Source organism: Macrotis lagotis, chromosome 1, assembly GCF_037893015.1.
Source record: "Macrotis lagotis isolate mMagLag1 chromosome 1, bilby.v1.9.chrom.fasta, whole genome shotgun sequence".
NCBI classification, from domain to species: Eukaryota; Metazoa; Chordata; class Mammalia; order Peramelemorphia; family Peramelidae; genus Macrotis; species Macrotis lagotis.
The window spans coordinates 24,189,521-24,210,022 of NC_133658.1; the positions used below are offsets into that span (position 1 = coordinate 24,189,521).

At 40.9% G+C, this 20,502-nt stretch overlaps 2 protein-coding genes across 2 annotated transcripts; both read left to right on the plus strand.

Annotated features, from left to right (window-relative positions):
• The first annotated feature begins 706 nt into the window (after positions 1-706).
• On the plus strand, positions 707-7,391 carry LOC141512915 (zinc-alpha-2-glycoprotein-like). The gene is made up of 6 exons (XM_074222279.1): positions 707-791; positions 3,160-3,420; positions 5,106-5,372; positions 5,912-6,190; positions 6,349-6,459; positions 7,330-7,391. Exons 1-6 carry the CDS (start codon positions 707-709, stop codon positions 7,389-7,391), a joined length of 1,065 nt encoding a protein of 354 aa, XP_074078380.1.
• A 5,644-nt stretch (positions 7,392-13,035) lies between these two features.
• On the plus strand, positions 13,036-19,809 carry LOC141487641 (zinc-alpha-2-glycoprotein-like). The gene is made up of 6 exons (XM_074187436.1): positions 13,036-13,150; positions 15,787-16,047; positions 17,111-17,377; positions 19,058-19,336; positions 19,499-19,611; positions 19,708-19,809. Exons 1-6 carry the CDS (start codon positions 13,036-13,038, stop codon positions 19,807-19,809), a joined length of 1,137 nt encoding a protein of 378 aa, XP_074043537.1.
• The last annotated feature ends 693 nt before the right edge of the window (positions 19,810-20,502 follow it).

The window sequence follows — 20,502 nt, forward strand, 5'->3', positions numbered from 1 at the left end:
CTAAAACTCAGCCCATTTTATTTGAGATGACTTTTGCCCATTTGAATGCTTAAGTACTAATATCTGTTGTATTACAATTGGAATAATGCTCTGAAGTTATGCTTGCCAAGCGTTACCCTCCCAAAGAATGATGATGAGAAAAATACCTTGTCTGTAAAGATGTAGGGCTATGGGTATGGAACAAGGAATATACTGTTGAACTTTTTTGATACATTAATATCATCATAAGTTTTTCTAAACTGGTTTTTTCCCTCTTTTTAAATGTTTGTTTATAAGAAATATCTCCCTGCGGGGAGGGGAGGGGAAAGGAAAGGAGGAAGAAGGGGCAGGGCATAAAGATACATTGGGAAAAACAAATTACATAGTTTTCAAAGTTATTTTTTTAAAAAATGACAATTACTGATGCATCCCAGTCTAAACTGGCCCTCCCAGTAACACCTGGTAGTAGTTATCTCTCGGGTTTCCTGCCCTCACCACAAACTTCATTTTACTTTTGTTCCTCCCAGGCAGGAGCAGATAATACCTAAAGACAGATGCCCCAGCTGACAATGAGAGAAAGGCAGAACCTCTGAAGAGCAGTCCCTAGCAAAGGTGGGGATAAGGCTTAGGGAGGCTCATTTCCCTCTTGAACATAGCAGAGAATACTTGCTTGGAGAGAAACTTCACCCAACTGTTGGAGAGACCAAGCCCATTCCTATAGATCAAGATGGAGTATAAGAAGACAAGGAGAGAATCATTCTCATTCTGGCTGCTAATTGGGGTTGTGATTACTCTAGGGGATACAGAAGCAGGTGAGTCAGAGGATGGGGTGGAAGTGAGATGGAAAGTTGAGATCCTTGAGAGTTTGAATAATGTGCTTGTGTGAATTCAATTCACACTATTCAAAATTGCAAATATGTAAGATATGATCACTGATTCCAGACCATTGGAAATATTCAGCGCAAATTTAAATAAGAGGACCGCTTCCATTGAATTCATCCTACATAGGGTTTGAGACTGAATAGAGCTCTGGGTTTGTTGAGAGTGGCAAAGCTTCTACCCTCAAGGAACTCCTAGTCTGAGTAGAGATGATGATATCTGTCCTTCGTTCCAGAAGAAGACCATGCCATCAGGCAGGTGATGCAATGACATGCACATGAATTGGATTTGAGTGAGGGAGTGCTGTGCTAAGTCACCAGCCTCACTTTCTCCTTAAAGCCATCTGGGTTCAGTGGTAAGATATGATTCAGGATGACTGGAGATGACCCTGGATGTGAAGCAATCAGGTTTAAGGACTTGCCCAAGGTCATGCAGTTAATAGGTGTCAAGTGTTGAGGTAGGACTTGAAATCAGGCCCTCCTGACTTCAGGGCTAGTGCTCTATTCACTGCACCACCTGGGTAATTATCCAGTCTAAAAGAATTTCTAGCTCCCACAGATCCTCTGGTCATGTGAGACAGTCTTCTTGTCTTCTGGAAGCTTCCCATATAATGATAAAAAACAATTGCCTGCCACAATTCTCAATTGAGGTCTCATCTTCTATGAGAAGTCTTTTCCAGCCCTCCTTCCCTTTAGTGCCATTTCTTTGAGACTGTCCCCAATTCATCCCACATATGTGTTGTCTGTACATAATTATTTCCCCAATTATCCAGTAATCTCCTTGAGAGCAAGCACTGTTTTTTGAATTTTCAAAAAATCTCTAGCCCTTGGAAAAATGGTTGGAGCATAAAAGGGACTTGATAAATATTTGTGGAATAATTTGCACACATTAGTCTCCATTGTGGGGGAGAAAAAATGCTGCTGTAAGGAACAGAGAAGAAAAATGGCTTGTATCTAGACTGGTGAGGAGTTGTAGTATCATGCCAAAGCATGTCCCCTGGCAAGGTAGCCATAGTACATGCCTTGAGTAAATGGACCAGAATGTATGTATAGCTCTATGGGAGATATCCAAGTCCAGACAATTCAAAGGATTCTCCCAACCTCCAGACAACTAGAACCATCTCAAAAGAGCTATAGCTATAAGTGCTATAGTTGATTCTAAAAGCATTCCAATCAAGTAAGGCTGATAATCATTATTATAAATGATTATAATTTATTATATAAATTATATTAATGAATAATTAGACATTATTATAAATAATAACGATAATATCATCCATATAGTGATTTAAGATTTACAAAGCATTCCAAACATGGAGGGCAACCACTGAAGACAGGGAGAAATAGACAGTGTTTCATAGTGGAAACGGTAGGAATGCTTCGGTTGAGTTGGAAAGAGCATAAAGAGGGAGTAAAGTTGGAAAGGGCAGGTGTGGCAAGGTTGTAAAGGGTTTTAAAATAGTAAACTGTAGCCCAAGAAATAATAGGAAATCACTGAAGTTTGCTGAGCAGGGGATTAGCAAGGACAGATCTATGATTTGGAGAAATTGTTTGGTTCATTTTGCACTAAGATCTTTTCCCACAACTAAGGATGATGAATTGGAATGGGGAAAGGCCTGAAAAATTAGGAGACCATTGTACTAGTCAATACCACTGATAAAATAGAGTTCTCTTGACCCCCATGATGTTTTCCCCAAGAAACCCCAGAAGTACAAAGAGCAGACGTAAGGGAAAGCAGTCCTGGAGACCTCTAAAGGTCAGCAATCAGGACGTCTCACTTCACCAAGAGATCTCAAAGATTCCTTTCCTTTCTCTCCCTATAATCTAGCATGTTCTGTCTTCAGAATTATGTGGTTCAGTCTCCTGAACCTCAAAGATGGCTGACTCTGATTTAAAAAATTAGTTACACCACAGCCCTGATGAAGACAAAATATTAACGCTTTCTGGAGAAATATCCCCCCTGCACTTGTTCTTCTTCCTCTCCCACAAAACTTAGCTACATTAATACCTCAAATCTTCATAGTCATATTTATACATCATTACGTATTTTAAATATCAAAAGGCAAAACTGGTAAAGTTCTGTTTTCACCAGTCTCTGACTCAATCAATAAGGACCTATTGAACCCTGCTATGGCAGGCACTGTTGGGAAAGTATGAGGATGCCATGCTCCATCTGAACTGTCTGGGAAAAGGACCCAACCTGTCCAACCCTAGTTACACTCAACAATGGGGAGCATGGGAAAAAATCTTGGGAACATAAAATCTGATTCCTATCTTTTCTCTTTCCTTTTCTCACAATTAGCTTACCACAGCCTTGAGATCTGTTTCACTGCAGTAGGTACAACAAAGTCTCTCTTAGACTTCACCATGGTCAGCTCTATGGATGGTGTGCAGGGGAGCTTCTATGACAAAAAGGACCAGCAGCTTGTGATCAAGGAGGGCTGGGTGTCCCAGGCCCTAGGGGTTCATTACATTGAAAAGAAGCGTCAGAAGTTGGTGGAGAGTGAGATAAACTTTCTCTGGGCCCTCCAGAATTGGATACAGCATGATATCAAGGGTGAAGGTAAGCCTGTCCCCATTCTGGGCTATGAAGGGTTGTGCCCTAAGCATCAAATCCCATTCAACCACATCAGTTTCTCAAGGCACCAGCTCTAAGTCTTGGAACAAGTCCAGAGGACTTGTTTTTAGTCCTTGGACTCTTGTAATGCCCCAAACATCCTTAATCACTGAACCTCAAATCAAATTCAGGACTTGCCTAAATCCCTGAAGTCAGAAATCTGCTGCCATTTTTCTTTTAACGGTTATCTCCTTTGTCCTGGCATAGTCATCAGATTTTCAGTGCCTGCTTTTCACTTCAATCCTATATTGTTATACATTCCAAATCATAAGTTCATTTACTTAGGTTTATGGATGATGATAATGCACTTTCTCTCCTCTAGTATCTCTTTCTGTCTCTGCATCTCTGTCTTTTTGTGTCTCTGTTCTGTCTCTCTGCCTCTAACTCTGTCTCTGTTTCTGTGTACCTATGTCTGTGTTTCTGTTGTATTTCTCTGTTGTCAATCTGTCTGTCCATCTGTCTCTAGGTGACACGGTGGATAGAGCACTGATCTTGAAGTCAGGAGGATGGGAGTTTGAATCCAGCCTCAGCCACATGACACTTACTAGCTGCGTGACCTTGGGCAAGTCACTTATTGCCTTATTGCCTCATATCCACAGTCATCCTGCTTCTCATCTGGTCACTGGGTACAGATATTTCCAGAGGAGAAAGTGAGGCTGGTGACTTAGCTCAGACCCCCTCATTCAAATCTAATTCATGTGCTTGTTATGATATCACCTCCCTGATGTCATGTCCTCTTCAAGAATGAAGGATAAATATCATCTCTCTGTCTCTCTTGTGTCTCTCTGTTTCTGTTTTTGTTCTCTCTCTCTCTCTCTCTCTCTCTCTCTCTCTCTCTCTCTCTCTCTCTCTCTCTCTCTCTCTCCCTCCCTCCCTCCCTCCCTCCCTCCAGAGGATTTAACCACCTCTTTGACAATTAATACTCTCAAAGTTCTAGAGCTCTTGCTGGAGGACTCTTCTGCCACTCCCCACCTAACAAATCAACAAACCAAGTAAAATGTAAAATATTAGTGTGAAACATTTATTATTCAGAAGGGAAATAATAATAATAATGTAACTTTCCACTCATAAATAATGGATGCGATTTCTCACCAATGAACACAATATCTGGGGTGAAAAGTGGATGCAAATGTAAAACCCTTCTGTCAGTTTAGCCATAATTGGGGAGTCTACACTTGTCTTATAGTCACTAAATATTCTAGGGATCGGAATTTCCTAGCTATTTCCTAGCTTCAAAGTTCTTTTTCTGGACTCATTCGTGGCTGTCCCCACACTTCTGTGTAATATGTAATCTCTTGTCTAACAAGATCTCACCTTCTCCTCAACAATACGATACAGGCAATTTTCCTATCACCTCAAAAATCAGAAAAGGCAGAACTAAACCCTAAAATTCACCAAAAAAAGTCCTTCCCTTCTGAGATATACAAAATAGGACTTGTACGTTAGGTCGCCTTTTCCCAATTGAACCCAATAAATATTTCCTAAGCAACCATTTCCTAAACAACAATCGATGCACGTTGCTAGGAACTGAGAATATGACAATAATCATCCCTGTCCTCAAGGAGATTACATTAAACTAAAAACACCAGATTTGTTCTCAAATTAATCCTTTTCTTGCCCTTCCCACTCAGATAATCACACAGTGCAGTTCTGGCATGACTGTCACCTAGATGGAGACACCCATATGAGCAGCCATTTCTGGTATGCTGTGGATGGAGAGACTTTCTGTGGGGTGGATGAGCAGCACAGACATTGGGTGGCAATGAAGCCTGAGGCTGAGTGCTTCAAACCCTTCTGGGAAGTTATTTTTCCCTATAAGAAGATAAAACACTACATGCAGGAAGATTGCATCGAGCCATTAAGGAGGATCTCAAAGTACTCAAGAATGAGGGAAAATGGTGAGTCCCTGCTTTACTCTCCCCCCCATATCCTCACAAAAGTCCACATCACTTCTACCAGAAGACTGAATATCTATAGTCCCAGGAGCTATCTAAGTCTCAGTAGGAAAATCCAAAGCAGAAAAAATGGTAAGCCCTAGTACTTCTTTGGGAGGTGCATGATGTGACAAAAGTCCCACTCTGACATCTCTTCCTATATGTGAAACAGGGATATGTGAGGCATTAAAACTGGGCATCAGTTTTAGCTGATCTATAATATGCAAAGGAAATATCATTCACTAACCCAAGGATGGCACTGTCACCCAGCCCAGCTAAGACCTGAGATAATCATCACTAGACATTTGATCACTAGTCAATAGTTTTGGGGTATTTTTTAAATTTTTGTCAAAAGCCAGCTGTCTAAGTTGTAGAGAGGTTGAAGAAGGAAACATAGACCCAAAGATAGCCTCAGATCTTATGAAGTAAAGAGAGATGAGATAAAGATCAGATTCCTATTGAGTTTTGGATTTGATGTCTTCTCTCCCGCTCTCTGCCATCAGTGCCCCCTGAGGTGTCCGTAACCCGACATGATTCTTCTGAAGGCAGAGTCACCCTCTTCTGCAGGGCCACTGGCTTCTACCCCCGCTCCATCATGCTTCATTGGAAAAGAGATGGAGTATTAGGTGTTTGGGGACAAGAGGACTCCAGTGGCATCCTGCCCAATGCTGATGCCACCTTCTACCTCCAAATTACATTAGAGCTCCCACCCAGTGATCCTGGAAGAGGTTACACCTGTGTGGTAGAGCACAGTGAATTAGAGACTCCAGTCACATTCCCAGGTGAGTGCCTCAACCTCATTAGTTGAATTCATTCCAAAAAGGTCAGTTCTTAGAGTTTCTTTACCCTACCCCCTGGGAAAAGACCCCATTCACACACTCCCCATTGCCTGGTGAGGAAATATCCATTCCTGTTTATCTATTGCTCTTTATTCCTGAAGTCCCTGGGAAACCAACTATGAAGAGACCTTTGGCCATGATCCTGAGCATACTGGCAATCCTGGTTCTGAGCTGTGCTGTGGTTTTCAACATATGGAAGAAAAAGAAGACAGGTGTGTATGTAAAGAGATTAGATGGATAGATAGAGAAAGATAGATCCCAAGGAGATAGGAAAGTACAAGAGTAATGTTATAGAAATGTTTACAAAAATACAAAATGTTTACAAAACTTAAAGTATTATGTAGATGCAGGTAAAGGGAATGAAGTTGGAAATGGGGATGAATATGATAATGCTGATAATGGTCTTGAAGCTAATGGTGATACCTATGCTAATGATGGCAATGTCATTCCAATTAAGTCACAATACTGTTATGATGAAATGGAATCTCCAAATCTCAGAGCTCAAAACAACTCCAAAAGACACCTAGGAAAATCAACATTCTCTATTCTGCTCCTTCTTCTCTACCAGTTCAGAACTTAGCCAAGTGCTAAATTTATCAGAGCTGTCATTACATTGCACCTCACTTCTTGTAGCCTAAGTTCATAGTAGACAAAAATACAAGATCACAACACTGCTTTGTGCTTAGGCTCAAAAATTCTCAATGAAATGTGGAGGAGTTAAATCAGGTGCTGGTTCAGCAGTTACCCACACTGATAGTATCACAGGTATTTTTTAAGTGCTGAGGAATGGTAAGGAATGGGTGATAATTGCACAATTATGAATCTATGATAGCTTGGAATGTATTCCAAAGGGAAGTAAAGGAGCCACCTCAAAAAACCTGTCACAGGGTAAAATGATAAAGAAGGCAAGTCACTGAGTGAGCAAGAGTTCTTGGGGGAAGGTAATAGGCTGGTGGCGGGGTGCAATTGTACAGGTGCGTTCTCATTACCCTCATTACTTTCTATGTCTCATTAACATGGATGGTAGGAAGAGTGAGAATTGGTAAATGAGAGGAGTCTAACTCAAAGATCTTTGTCCACAGGAACAACATCACAACAACATCTGGAAGACCCTTTACCTCTTCCTCCTCTTCTTCTGCAATAAAAAAAAATGGAAATTCTAATGGCCTTCATTTAAGCCACTCAGGCTTTGAGAGAATTCTCCATATAATGAAAGATGGAGGCATTCGTTGCAAAACAAATCTTAAACTAAACATTAGCCCTCCTTAAGACAAGGAAAAGAGAGTGGGCACAGTGGAATCAACCTGGATTAGGTATTCTTATTTGCATATCTTGGGCACCATAGATCTACAGCCAAAAAAAAATAAAATCTTTGAGTGTCAAGAGAGAGGACTATAGAAATAGAACTATAAGCATAAAGCTCAACTCTTGGCAAGAGGGGCTCTCTAAGCTTTTAGAAGATAAAATAGAATGACAAGTTCCTGTCACTCAGCACCCCCCAGGTGGTGCTTATAACTCACCCAGGAGTTATGAGTGGAGAAGTGTCATCTCATGATGTGACAAGGGTGTATAGTTTGATCTTAGATCTCTCTCTTTGACATGAGAGGAAGATGAAAAATAATCCTTCAATAAAGTGATGAAGTCATTACAAGGAAAGAGGTTATATGTTTCTTCTCAATAGTCCCACAAAGTGGAGCAGCTTAGGTGACGCAATAGATAGATCACCGGCCCTGGAGTCAGGAGGACCTGAGTTCAAATCCGACCTCAGACACTTAATACTTACCTAGCTGTGTGGTCCTGGGCAAGCCACTTAACACCATTGCCTTGCAAAAAACTAAAAAAAAAAATAGTCCCACAAAGTATAGACACAGCTCTGTACTTCTAGGGTAGGGTCACCCATAACTCAAGGATAAAAAGTTTCCACATTCCTAGAACTTTAGAGGTTGAAGAGCAGACACAGAAAAGAGGGCCAGATTGGGAATCAAACTCCACTTTCTAACAGTATGACCTTGAACAAATCATTCAACTTCTCTACACCTCAATGTCCTCAGTTTTTACAAGAAGGGAGTTAGACTAGGTAAGTGCTAGAGAATCTTCCTAGCCTGGATATCTGATCCTGTGATAAACTTATTCAGTCCTCTCTTATATATGATGAAACTGAGGATCAGAGAGGCCAAATAATTGGGTCAAAATCATAGCTTATCAGTTGCAAAGTAAAGACTAAAACCTAAATTCTTGGCCTTAATGTAATATTCTTTCTAAAGAAGGGCAGCATTTTATTTTTTTAAGTAAATCTTACATTGACACTCTTTTTGATGGCCTGTACCTCTACTTTATAAAGTCCTATTCCGATGGATATCTAGTCATGGCATGTGAGAGAGTGTGAGTGTTGAAGGCTGTATCATTGGAATGCCAATTCCATTAGGCCCAATTATTCTGGAAAGGCTCCGACTATGGTTCCAGAAATGGAACAAATCTACTTCCTGAGTGCCAGTCTAGCTAGTCACAGAGGGGCATATATCACCAGGAGATTGGTCATCTGATGAAATTTTGTTGTTGTTCATGACCAAATTGATTTAAAAAATTTTTTTTCAATGATTTGATACAAATTGTAACCTTGGGCTTAGTGGATTGAGAAGAAAAGATTTGGAACAAATGCCTTGCACAATGTGACAAAGAATTGTCCAAGGAGAAGTAAATGGATTGTCATATAGCAATGGGGACCCAATGGAGACTATATAACCCAAATTTGTAGTGGAGTTCATTACTGAGAGTGAGCCTCAAACAATTTGGCATTTTATGGAATATTATTAGAAAAAATATATACTACAAAATCACGTTCTGAAAAAAATATTTGTTATAATCCAACTTCTAATAGGGCTAGAATTCAACTGAACTCAATAGCTTCTCTCATAAAGACTATAAACACTGTTCAAGTAACTTTAAGAAAGAATAAAATATTGAAACACTGGCAATTTAACTCTCATTCTAGAGACAAAAAGAATAATATCTTTCCTGAAAAAATAGTATTAATCATCTTGTGAAGAAACATTTTGAATATTATTCTTCAGGAGAGTTTTTAATGGACATCCTAAAAGCAGATAACTCCTCTACAGCACCACCAACCTGCCAGTTATCTGCTTTTAGGATATCCATTAAAAATTCTTCTGAAGAATAATATTCAAAATGCTTCTTCACAAGATGATTAAAACTATATTTTGCTCTAAATTATATATGTGTTTAATGTAGTAAAACATTTAGCTATTATTACTATATGTATTATATCCCTTCATTGTTCTATGTTAGAAAATTATCTGTCTCTTCTTGATGAACCTATATCAGCTTGTAGTGATCACTGCTTCTGTTTCTAAATAGTAACAAACCATCCCTTTGAGAATCTTTTGTAAAATTTTGCCAAAGTCATGCTCTCTGGTGAAGTGGTACAATTTCATTTTTGTCTTTTTTTAATACCAAGTACCTGGCATCATCTTAATAGATGATGAATCAGACTGATTCACCCAGGAGTTGGAAGAATGGAACTTCTTCCTCTCTTTGAAAATGGGGAGGGGGGAGAGAAAAATTAAAAGAAAAAAAGAAAAGAATGTCTGGCATTTATTTTTAGATTTACAAGACATTTTGGAAACATCTTATTTCAGCCTCACAGCAACATTGTATGGTAGGTATTACAGGTATTTTTGTTCTCAGTTTACAGATTACAAAAGTTAAGGCTTAGAGTGGTTATGCAGCTAGCCACTCTTAGAGGCAATATTTGAATCTAGTCCAGCATTCATTTGACTAGGACATATTGCCTCCCCTAAAGAAGAACTTTTCTTGTCTTTCAGCTTCTCTTTCGTTTCCTGTGATTTTTCAAGAATCAATCATTCATTCATCCATAACCATTTGCTAATCCTCTACTACATACAAAGCACTATGCTAGGTATTGTAGATAGAGATAAAAACAAAATAAACCTTACCCTCAAGAACCCTACATTCTAGTAGAGGAAACAGCATGCTCCCTCCTCCCCCCCCAAAATAAGCAAATAATAAGTATATAATAAAATATAGTGTGATTTTTGAAATGCAACCAAAAGACCAAAGTTCTAAAATTTCACACACATATAAACTCATCCACTTCAGGATGTTGGGAGCACAGGATTTATCATGTGACCCCTGAAGTTGTTTGGAGTTTCTTCATTAAATTACAAACTTTCCCAGACTGCCCTAGGAGGCTGCAAAAATCTCAGAATCTCCCTTCTCATCGTGATCTCCATTTTTCTGCTTCTTCTCTTCCCGCAAACATACCTGTCTTCCTCTTCTTCATGATGAAGGCCACAGCTCAATTCAGCAACAAGGTGATGACTTGCATGATACCTGGAGCCATAGCCCTGAAGTCTTCTTAAGGGACTTCCCAGGAATGGTAGAGAGAGACAAGTAGAAAGCAAACTAGGGGTGGGAATATACTTAGATATCAGTGAGAGCAGTATATCTTGGGAACTCATTACTGGGAAAGAAGCAGTTGGAGAGAGTTAGCATTGCTCTCTGACTCAACCACCTGGGATTGGATGAGATATTTTGGGTAAAACATTCAATAGGGTACACATCTTCAGCTCACTATGCCACTTGGTCATTATTTGAGCCCTGATTGACTCAGAGTGAGTTTCTGTTTTGTTCAGAAATCCTAAGGGTCTTTCCCTCCTAGATTGTTTGGGGGGGGGGGGGTGCTAGGTAAAAGAGGCCATTTTTTAGACTCATTTCTTATCTCTCCGTCAAATGTAAAGGAGTCCATCTTCCTAATCAGCACTTGAAACAACAAATAGGCACAAGAACACTGGAAGTGGTAGCATCCCCCCAGAACACAGGTCCCTGCTTACAGTCAATGGCTCCTATCAGCATCTGGGGTAGCAGCTCTGGAGAAAGGGCAAGATAGGGCAGGCAGGCCAGCCTAACTGAAGCAGCCGGGGGAAAGACAGGAGAATACAAATGTCAGGCAAATCATCTGCCTTGGCCACCATCTCCCTTCACATCCTGAGGGAAATAGCCCAAGCCCTTAAACCCAAAAGTCTGAGTTATTCCAGTCCAGTACCCAAAGCCATTACTGTGGTAAGCCAGATGGCAAAGGATTGAAGATTAAATAAGAGGAAAAAAGAATGGAGACCATAAGTGTAGGCTGCTTTTCTATGATTTTAACTGAAAAAGAAAAGAGAATTAATGACTAGACAATATCTTAAGGTGAAGGTAGGGTCTGGTGAAGGGTTTTAAGGATGGGAGAGACTTAGTTTTGTTTAAGGGGTGTAGAGAAGGAACCAGGAGATATGGAATGGTTGAAGACAAAAAGAGGGAGGTGGGGGAAGGATGGTAGAGTCAATCTGCTATAGAAGGGCTCTTGGTAAAGAGCCGCCTCATTATCAGACTGGAAGAAAGGAGAGACTGGGAAATAATCTCAATTTCACTCCTCAGTGGAGAAGGAAAGAGGAAGGGAAGTCAGAATAGGGCACACTGAGGAGAGAGGAGAAGCTTTGGAACAGTTTCTCTGGGGAGTGAGATATGCAATCAGTTAGGAAGGAATAAAAAGATTGCTTTGATGCTATAAAGGAAAATAAATGAGACACTAGCATAGTTGTAGGCCTTCTCCTAGCCCTGATTGACAGCGTGTGAGTAAGATCGAGGTGGCATGACACGGATTAAGGAATAACTACATCTAGGGAGCAAGAGAACAATGAATTCACAAGTATCAAAGAATGAGGAGTCGAATGGTAAAATAGTTAAAACTGAAAAGGAAACGGCAGCAGAGGTAACAGCTAAGAAAGTGATGGATAGAGGGGTTGGGAGGAGTGATAAAGGCAGAAAATGTTGGGCTGAGTTGAGGGCTGGGTAGAAATGAAATGATGGGAGATATAGTCAGATAGTACAATGTCCACACTTTTTATTCAGGGCATAGAATGATTGTGGATAACGGTGACATACAAGGTGACATATCGCCTGTGTGTGTGACTGGGATGAAAAAAGTCAAGGATTTAAGGAGGCTAAGAAAATGGGAGTGCACAGAGTTTGTTGTTTTTGTTCAGTCAGTTTCAGTCCTTTGCAACTCTTCATGACCCCATTTGGGATTTTCTTGTTAAAGATACTGGAGAGGTTTGTCATTTCCTTCTCCAGTTTATTTTAGAGATGAGGAAAATGAGACAAACTGGGTTAAATGACTTGCCCAGGATCACACAGCATCAAAATGCTTTTGAGGTCCCTAACAGACACTGAAGTCCTTGTGAACTGAGGGAGAATGTAAAGGGGGTCAGTACAAAAACCACTCTTCCAAACTATGGGTTTCTATAGGTAAGACCATATCTCTTCAATAGAAAGTACTTTCCCAGGAATAGATTATCTCTCCACTGAGACTATAGATTCCCTGAGAGGAGAGACTATGTTTCTTCCATTAGAACAGGAATTCTCCAAAACAAGAGTTCTGTCTCTCTCATCAGTCATTGCTCACTTTCTGAATCTGGCTTAATACAAAAAATCGGAAGAATGATCCTTATATCCATAGCTTTGTGGTCCTTCCTCCAAAGCCTGTTGTGGAATTTCCCAACTGTACCACAGATTAAATTTCACTTCTGTTCTTATGTCTGCCAGGCAGGGTCAGGTTCTGCCTGGATTCAGATGCCTGTCTGCAACATATGACAGAAAAGGACTTGGCAGCACCAATCCCAGCAAGGGCGGGGATGAGGCACAGGGAGACCCATTTGGGTACCATAGACAGTAGAGAGACTGGAGGCCAGAGCCTCTATCCAAATGAGATGTTGTTGAGGAAGTCAAGTCATTGCAGGATGAAGAGTCAGAAGTCAAGGGCAGAGTCTTTCTCATCCTGGATGTACATTATGGGAGTATTTGCTGTGAGGGAAATTGGAGCAGGTGAGTTGGGGGGGGGGTCTGTTTACAAGGCTGAATCTGAAGCTACTGGGGAAGTGAGAGAAAGTTTATTTATTCATTCATTTCTGGAATATGAACATGGTTGGCAAGGGAGCAACTTCAACCTTGGCACAAGAAGAAAGGAGCATACTGTCTTGGAAAATAGCACAGTTCCTTCCTTGCCTTGTTTGCAGGATGGGTATCAACTCGTTCTTTCTATATCTAGGCTCTTTTTTGCGGGGTACAGAGTATAACCGGGAACAAACGCACCAAAGCATTAGGCAATTTTGATTAGAGCTTGCTCAAACCTGGGGATCAGGTCTGTCAGTGTTTCAGCATGAAAAACCCCCAGTAAGAAGGAAATCATCCTCCTCACTTATCCTTGATTCTCTTTCCCCATGCTTCTTCACTTCTTGGAGTGCCCTGGTCACTTTCCAACTCCATTTTAGTGTGACTGATCTCTTTGATCACAGAATTACAGCATCGTAAAAACCTGAATTGGAAAGAATCTCAATCAAATAATCAAAGAGCATGATGAGTATTTTGCTAGATATTGGAGACATAAAAACAAAAATAACATGGTCCATGCCTGACCTCAAGAAGCTTATGATTTAACTGGGAGAAATAGTCTCACAGTTAGATAGTCACAAAAGAGATACAAGACAGTTTGGGAGGGGATGCCCTAGCAGCTCGCAAATCTAGAAAAACTTCATGTAGAAGGTGACACTAACCTGAAGCAAATTAAGGATGATGAAGCTAATAGTGCTAAGTGGCGGTGGTAATCATGATGATGATAGATGAAAATAATGATAATGTGGTGTTTTAAGTCTTACAAGTGATTCAGTTTATCCCCAACAATGTTATAAGCTGAAAGGATAATGGCAGCAAATAGTGCAATACTCAAACTATGACCCAGGGACCCTTGGGAGTCCCTCAGAGGCTTCTTGAGATCAAAACTATTTTAATAATAACATTAAGATACTTTCATTTCTAATATCATATACTCAATTCTAATATGACAAATATTTTAAGTTTAATGTGATTATTTCTAATATGGTAAAAATCAATAACTAAGGTCCATGTAAACCAAAGTTATTTGAAGGGTCTATAATAATGATTATAAAGGAATCCTGGGATGTGGAGGTTTGGGAACTTAAGGTTTGAGTCTGAAATGCCCTACTGTTTAGTTATTGGGTGGTCTGAGTGGCTCTCCTCCCAGGATGGTGCCTGCTTCCCTAAATCTCAATGTCACATCATGAAACCACAGAAAAGTTTCCCCGTCCTTCCTCATTGAAATAAATTGGATATCTTTTGTCATGATTTCATTCTTGAGGGTGTCCCTTTCTCTTGAAACAATTTCTCCTATAAAATTTTGAACAGTGGTGTTTTTCTCTCTCTATCTTTTAACTTGATTTTTTAATTACTCTCCCAAGTATAGGGTACATATCAGAACAAGACCTTTTAATCTGCTAAAAGTTCAAAGGTGCCCCTGCCTTCTTCTTTCCAGGTTCCTGTCATTTCTACATAAGCAATCAATTCCTACTTTTTGCTCAGACTCAGGTTCAGAATAGAAGTGTACATCATTTGTTCCTCCTCCTCCTACAAAAAGATGAAAAAGTCTTTCTCATGTGTTTCAACACTTATGGTTTTTCAAAAAAAGGGAAAGAGGCAAAAACTAAAACAAAGAGACAGCAAAAAAAGAGGCAAAGACAGAGGCAGAGAGAGAGAGAGAGAGAGAGAGAGAGAGAGAGAGAGAGAGAGAGAGAGAGAGAGAGAGAGAGAGAGAGAAACAGACAAAGATGAAGAAAATAATCTGCTTCTGGAATTCATCTTCTAATTCCACCATATGACCTACTGTTGATCTTGGTAGAAACAGGCAGTCACTATAGTGTATCGAATAGGGAAATAAAATCGTTATAGCTATATGTTAGAGAAATCACTTGGTCATATGAGTGGAAGATAAAATGGAATGAGAAGAAAATGAAGGCAGATCAACCAGTAAGCCATACATTCCATACAATAGAGTTTCCTTCTCAAGATCTCATTCCTGAAGAAATTAATTTCCAGCAGGAAAAACTGCCCCCCTGAGTACCCCAACCCAGCCAGGTTGCCTTCCTGTCCACAGTGACTCCATTCTTTTCTGACCTTGAACTATATAACCTTCTGTGTCTGCAGAATCATAAGGGACCAGTCCTTTCTACAACAACTGTAGCTATATCACCTTACCTACTTAAATAGACCAGCTGTACCCAGCCCTGGCATAGTCAGAAAAACTGCTTCACTCTCTGGGGCAACAGTCATTTGCACCTGCTGTTTTCATTGCTTCCTCCATGATCCAACATCCCTAACCCTCATGTTCAGTTCTTCAGCGCCAAAAGGCAAGGTCATGGTAGAAGAAAGGGTCACATCATCAAGGAAAGACCTCTGATTCAACTGATTGACAAGTGGACCTATTGAGTCCTGCAGTTAAATAGGAGGCACTAACTGAATGAGTGATAGGCGCTCTACCCTCTTCTTTGTTGACCCTTGGGAAAGTTGCTCAGTGTGTTCAACCCCAGTTAGCTTCCTAACGGTGGGAGGCATGGGAGGTGCTATGATATCTGACTACCATTTTCTCTCCTTTCCTTCCTATCATTTAGCCCATCACAGTCACGAGATCTTTTTTACTGCAGTGGGTACAACAAAGACTCTCTTGGACTTCACCATGGTCAGTTTCTTGGATGATGTACAGGTTGCATTCTACAGCAAAAAGAACCAGCAGCTTGTGATCAAAGAAGCCTGGGTCTCTCATGTCTTGGGGACTGATTTCATTGAAGATGAGCAGCAGAAGTTGATATATAATGAGATTGACTACCTTTGGGCCCTCCAGAATTGGATACAGAATGATACTTTAGGTGAAAGTAAGTCTGCCCCACTCATCTTTTTCCCCCTCCCCTCCAACTTCCTCCCTTTCCCTTGGGGTTTTAGGGGCCCAAAAATATGAAGTCATACCATTAAGGTAAGCAGCCTGGGCCTCAATGCCCACTATGACCCAATCCAGGGAAAGGACTTTGAAGGCTTCCATCCTAAGCCTTAATCCTCAGTAAATAATATCAGTTTCTCAGGTTATCAATTTTTTTAGAAAGAGTTCATGGTTCTTTGCCTTCAGCCTCACCTACCTAGGTCAGAGACTCACCTACCTAGAGATGATCACAGAAACAATGAGGGTTGGTGTAATCACATTAAATAGATGGAGGGAGAAGAGAAGGGGATCACATTTAATGGGTGAGACTTGGAGGAAGAAAGCAAAGGAGACTACGAGAATCATCAGGCAAGTAAGAGAACAAGAGAAAGAAGTTTTAGCACCTAGAGAGAAAACAATATGCAGAAGAGAATGATCCAACAGTATCAAAGGCTAAGAAGTCAAGAAAGATGGGGACTGGGTAAGGTCTTAGATTTGGAAATAGGAGAGAGCAGTTTCAGTTGAACAATAAAAGCTGGAGGGCTAGGGTTTAGAGAGAGTGAGAAGAGAGGAAATACATGCCAATTGTAGGTGGGTTTGCCAAGTTTATGGATGAAGAGGATCAGAGATAAGGCAATTGCTAGCAATGATGGTCAGATCAAGAAAATTTTGTTTCTTTGTTCTAAGGATGGAGAGACAGAAATAAGTGTGTAGGCAGCAGAGAAGAGATAAGAGATGAGATGTTGAGGATTGGCGAGAGAGGGGAACGAGGCTGGAGAAGACAGGATGGCCATGTTCCCATTACCTCAAAAATCAGAAATCTTCAACCTAACATAAATCATTCCAACCTTTACCAAGATGATCTCTTCAGGTTCCCTTCCTCCCAATCCAAAACAGTCAAGTATTAAGCAACTCTAGTGTCAGTCACTGGGGACTGAAACATCCAAAACCCCACCCATTGGGCATTTTCATTCTACTCCTCACACCAGCTTTGTCCTCAAAGGAATCCTTTGCTCTCCCAGAAAACCACACAATTCAGATTTGGCACAACTGTCACCTGGACCACGACATCCACGTGAGCAGCCGCATCTGGTGTGCTGTGGATGGTGAGGATTTCTGCCAGATGGATGAGCAGATAAGTCACTGGGTGGCCAAGAAGCCCGAAGCCAAGCGTTTTGTTCTCCTCTCAGAAAAGATCTACGACTCGAAGAAAGTGAAGTGCTACTTGGAGGATTACTGTGTCCAACCAATGAGGAAAGTGCTACAGTATTCAAACATCCGGGTGCATGGTGAGGTCGCTCTTCTCTCAGGAGATCCACCCCAGTGGCCCTTGGATAGGAGCTGGAATCCTAAAGCAGGAGCCCAGTGCTCTAGGTTAGAATGCCAGGGAACCTCAAATTCATGGTGCAAAAGCCCCACCAGAGAAATGGGTAAAATTCTTAGTCCTTTGATGGAGAAGGAACTGTGTGCTTCAAATTCTATTCAGATGCCTAATTGAGGTTAAAAATGGTAGCAGTTTAGCACCAACTGTAACCTGAACTGGGAAAGCATACAATGGCTCAAAGCAAAGGGAAAGGTGCCTTACATCACACCTACTACGGACCACAGACTGTGATGCTGGATTATTTTTTTAACAAATATTGTCTTTTTTGATCCCCCAACCACCTCAGAAGGTAGGCTGCTATTATGGTCCTCATTTTTCAAAGGAGGAAATTGAGGCAAACAGAGGTTAAATGACTTGTCTAATATTATACAGCTAGCAAGTGCCTGAGGTCAGATTTGAACCGGGGTCTTCTTGATTCCAGACAAAGAAATCTATCCATAGTACCACCAGCTACCTCCAGTGACAAACTCTGTCTGTCTCTGTCAAGTAGGGGCGGCCAGGTGGCTCAGTAAAGCACCAGCCGTGGAGTCAGGAGTACCTGGGTTCAAATCCAGTCTCAGACACTTAATAATGACCTAGCTGTGTGGCCTTGGGCAAGCCACTTAACCCCATTTGCCTTGCAAGAAAACCTAAAAAAAATATAAAGTTGTCTCTGTCGAGTAGCCTAGCCAATGGCAGAGATGCCCTTCGTTAAACAGACAACCACTGGCTGATTTTATTTCTTTGTTTTCAAATGAATCTCAGGAGGTCCTATCCGTTTAGTTTGGTAGGTATTGTGATGTGCATGGGTATTACCCCCAATGATGAAGTCATGAATCTTCTCAAGTATTATGACTTCAAATAGTCTTCATTACAACAAATGAAGATGGGGCAGCTAGATGGTGCAATGGATAGAGCACTGGTCCTGGAATCAGGAGGATCTGAGTTCAAATCTGAACTCAGGCACTTGTTTGCTAGCTGTGTGACCTTGGGTAAGTCACTTAACCCAATTCCCAACAACAACAAATGCCAATTTAATGACAACTCATAATTTATTTTGATGACTCCCCTGGTGCCATTGACATCAATATAATCCAATAAGCAATAGTTAAATACCTACTTGATACAAGGTGATGAACAAAAAGATGGAGATTTGAAAGCAGTCTCTTCCCTGGAGAATATTGCTTTCTTCTGAGGGAAACTTTAAAAATTGACTTCTCTTGGGAGATTTTTTTATGTAGACAATTCAGCAAACCAGTGAGCAAGGTACAAAGGGATGAGAGATTGGAACTCAAGGCTTTACTGGGTCTCAGTTAATGTGGAAGGAATTGGGTCAACAAGGAGTTTGAGATGAGAAAAGAGGGTAGAAATAAAGGAAAGAGGGGCGGCTAGGTGGCGCAGTGGATAAAGCACCGGCCCTGAAGTCAGGAGTACCTGGGTTCAAATCCAGTCGCAAACACTTAATAATTACCTAGCTGTGTGGCTGTGGGCAAGCCGCTTAACCCCATTTGCCTCGCAAAAACCTAAAAAATTAAGAAGTAAAGAAAAGAGTCAATGATCAGAAAGAGCTGGCCATGATGCATTCTGTACTGACCTCTGCCCACAGTGTCCCCAGAGGTGACGGTGTCCCAGCATGATACCCCAGATGGCAATGTCACCTTCTCCTGCACAGCCACAGGTTTCTACCCCCGTTCTATCCAGTTGCACTGGGAGAAGGATGAGAAGTTGGTGATGTGGGGGCAGGAGAGTTCCAGTGGAATCTTGCCCAACATTGATGCCACCTTCTACTTCCAAATCACTTTGAAGCTCCAGCCAAAGGATGTTGAGACAGGTTATACTTGTGTAGTGGTGCACAGTGAGTTAGAGACTCCAACTGTATACTCTGGTAAGTGTCCCACCCAAAATGGCTGAGGAAACCATACCTCGGAGTTAGCCTCTGCAACCCCTATCAGGGAGGGCCCACAGGGCAGGATTCCACTTCTAAATCCTGGACTTTATTACCTCTGATTATACTGCCCAATTATCTGATGCCTTTCATATTTCCTAGTGCCTACAAAGACCACTAAGGTTAAGCCTTGGTACATAATCCTGAGCATCCTGGCATTCATCACCCTGTTGCCAATCTGTACTGTTGTTTTCATCACATGGAAGAGAAGGAAAGTAAGTAAATTTATGGAGCCATCATATATGGAAAACACTTTAGGACTATGTAAGTATGTGGGATGGTGATGGAAGTGGTAATGATGTCATGGTAAGACTTATGAAAATGATGATGATGATGATGAACAAGATGGCAACAACAGCAATGATGGCAATAGTGATGGTGATGATGCTGTCATCGCTGGCAGGATGATATAATGATGAGGACAGTGTTCAAGATAATGAGATTTCTGCCAAGATGCAAGGTGGTCATGAGGAAAGCTCTTTACAAACCCAATCTCAGAAGAGATGGCCTAATAAAATCTATCCATTCACCATCCTGACCCCAATGTCCTGGACACTAATTGCTGCATTGATAGTTTGGTCTGGTTGGTTCTTTATTCATGAAGACAAATTCAAATTCACCCTTAGATACGTACTAGCTATATGACGCTGGACAAGTAACTGAGCCCCCCTTGGCCTCAATTTCCTCACTTATAAAATGTGGATAATAATATCCTATATTTACGCCCCAGGGTTATTGTGAGGATAGAATGTCATAATACTATCAAAACTTAACACAGTTTCTGACACACTGTAAACATTATGCAAATGTTAGTTATTACCATCATCCTTCTCATCATCATTATTTTATTATTTATAATACCTGCTAATCACGGATGTCCACGAAAGCTCTATCACAGACCCTCTTCTTTTTCTGATGGATACTGTCTCATTTTGGCATCTCATCAGCTTCCACGGGTTTAATTGTGATCTCTTTGCAGGTGATTCTAGATCTATACATCCAACACTAGTCTCTCTCCAGAGTTAAAGTCCCACACCACCAAGTCTTTTAACATCTCAGACCAGATATCCCAAACTCAACATAGACAAAAACAAACTTATTATCTT

Coding starts and splice junctions, on each gene's coding strand:
- LOC141512915 (XM_074222279.1), top strand. CDS start 707: ATGGAGTATAAGAAGACAAGGAGAGAATCATTCTCATTCTGGCTGCTA. Junction 792..3,159: donor TCTAGGGGATACAGAAGCAG/GTGAGTCAGAGG, acceptor TCTCACAATTAG/CTTACCACAGCCTTGAGATC. Junction 3,421..5,105: donor GCATGATATCAAGGGTGAAG/GTAAGCCTGTCC, acceptor CTTCCCACTCAG/ATAATCACACAGTGCAGTTC.
- LOC141487641 (XM_074187436.1), top strand. CDS start 13,036: ATGTTGTTGAGGAAGTCAAGTCATTGCAGGATGAAGAGTCAGAAGTCA. Junction 17,378..19,057: donor TTCAAACATCCGGGTGCATG/GTGAGGTCGCTC, acceptor CTCTGCCCACAG/TGTCCCCAGAGGTGACGGTG. Junction 19,337..19,498: donor GACTCCAACTGTATACTCTG/GTAAGTGTCCCA, acceptor CATATTTCCTAG/TGCCTACAAAGACCACTAAG.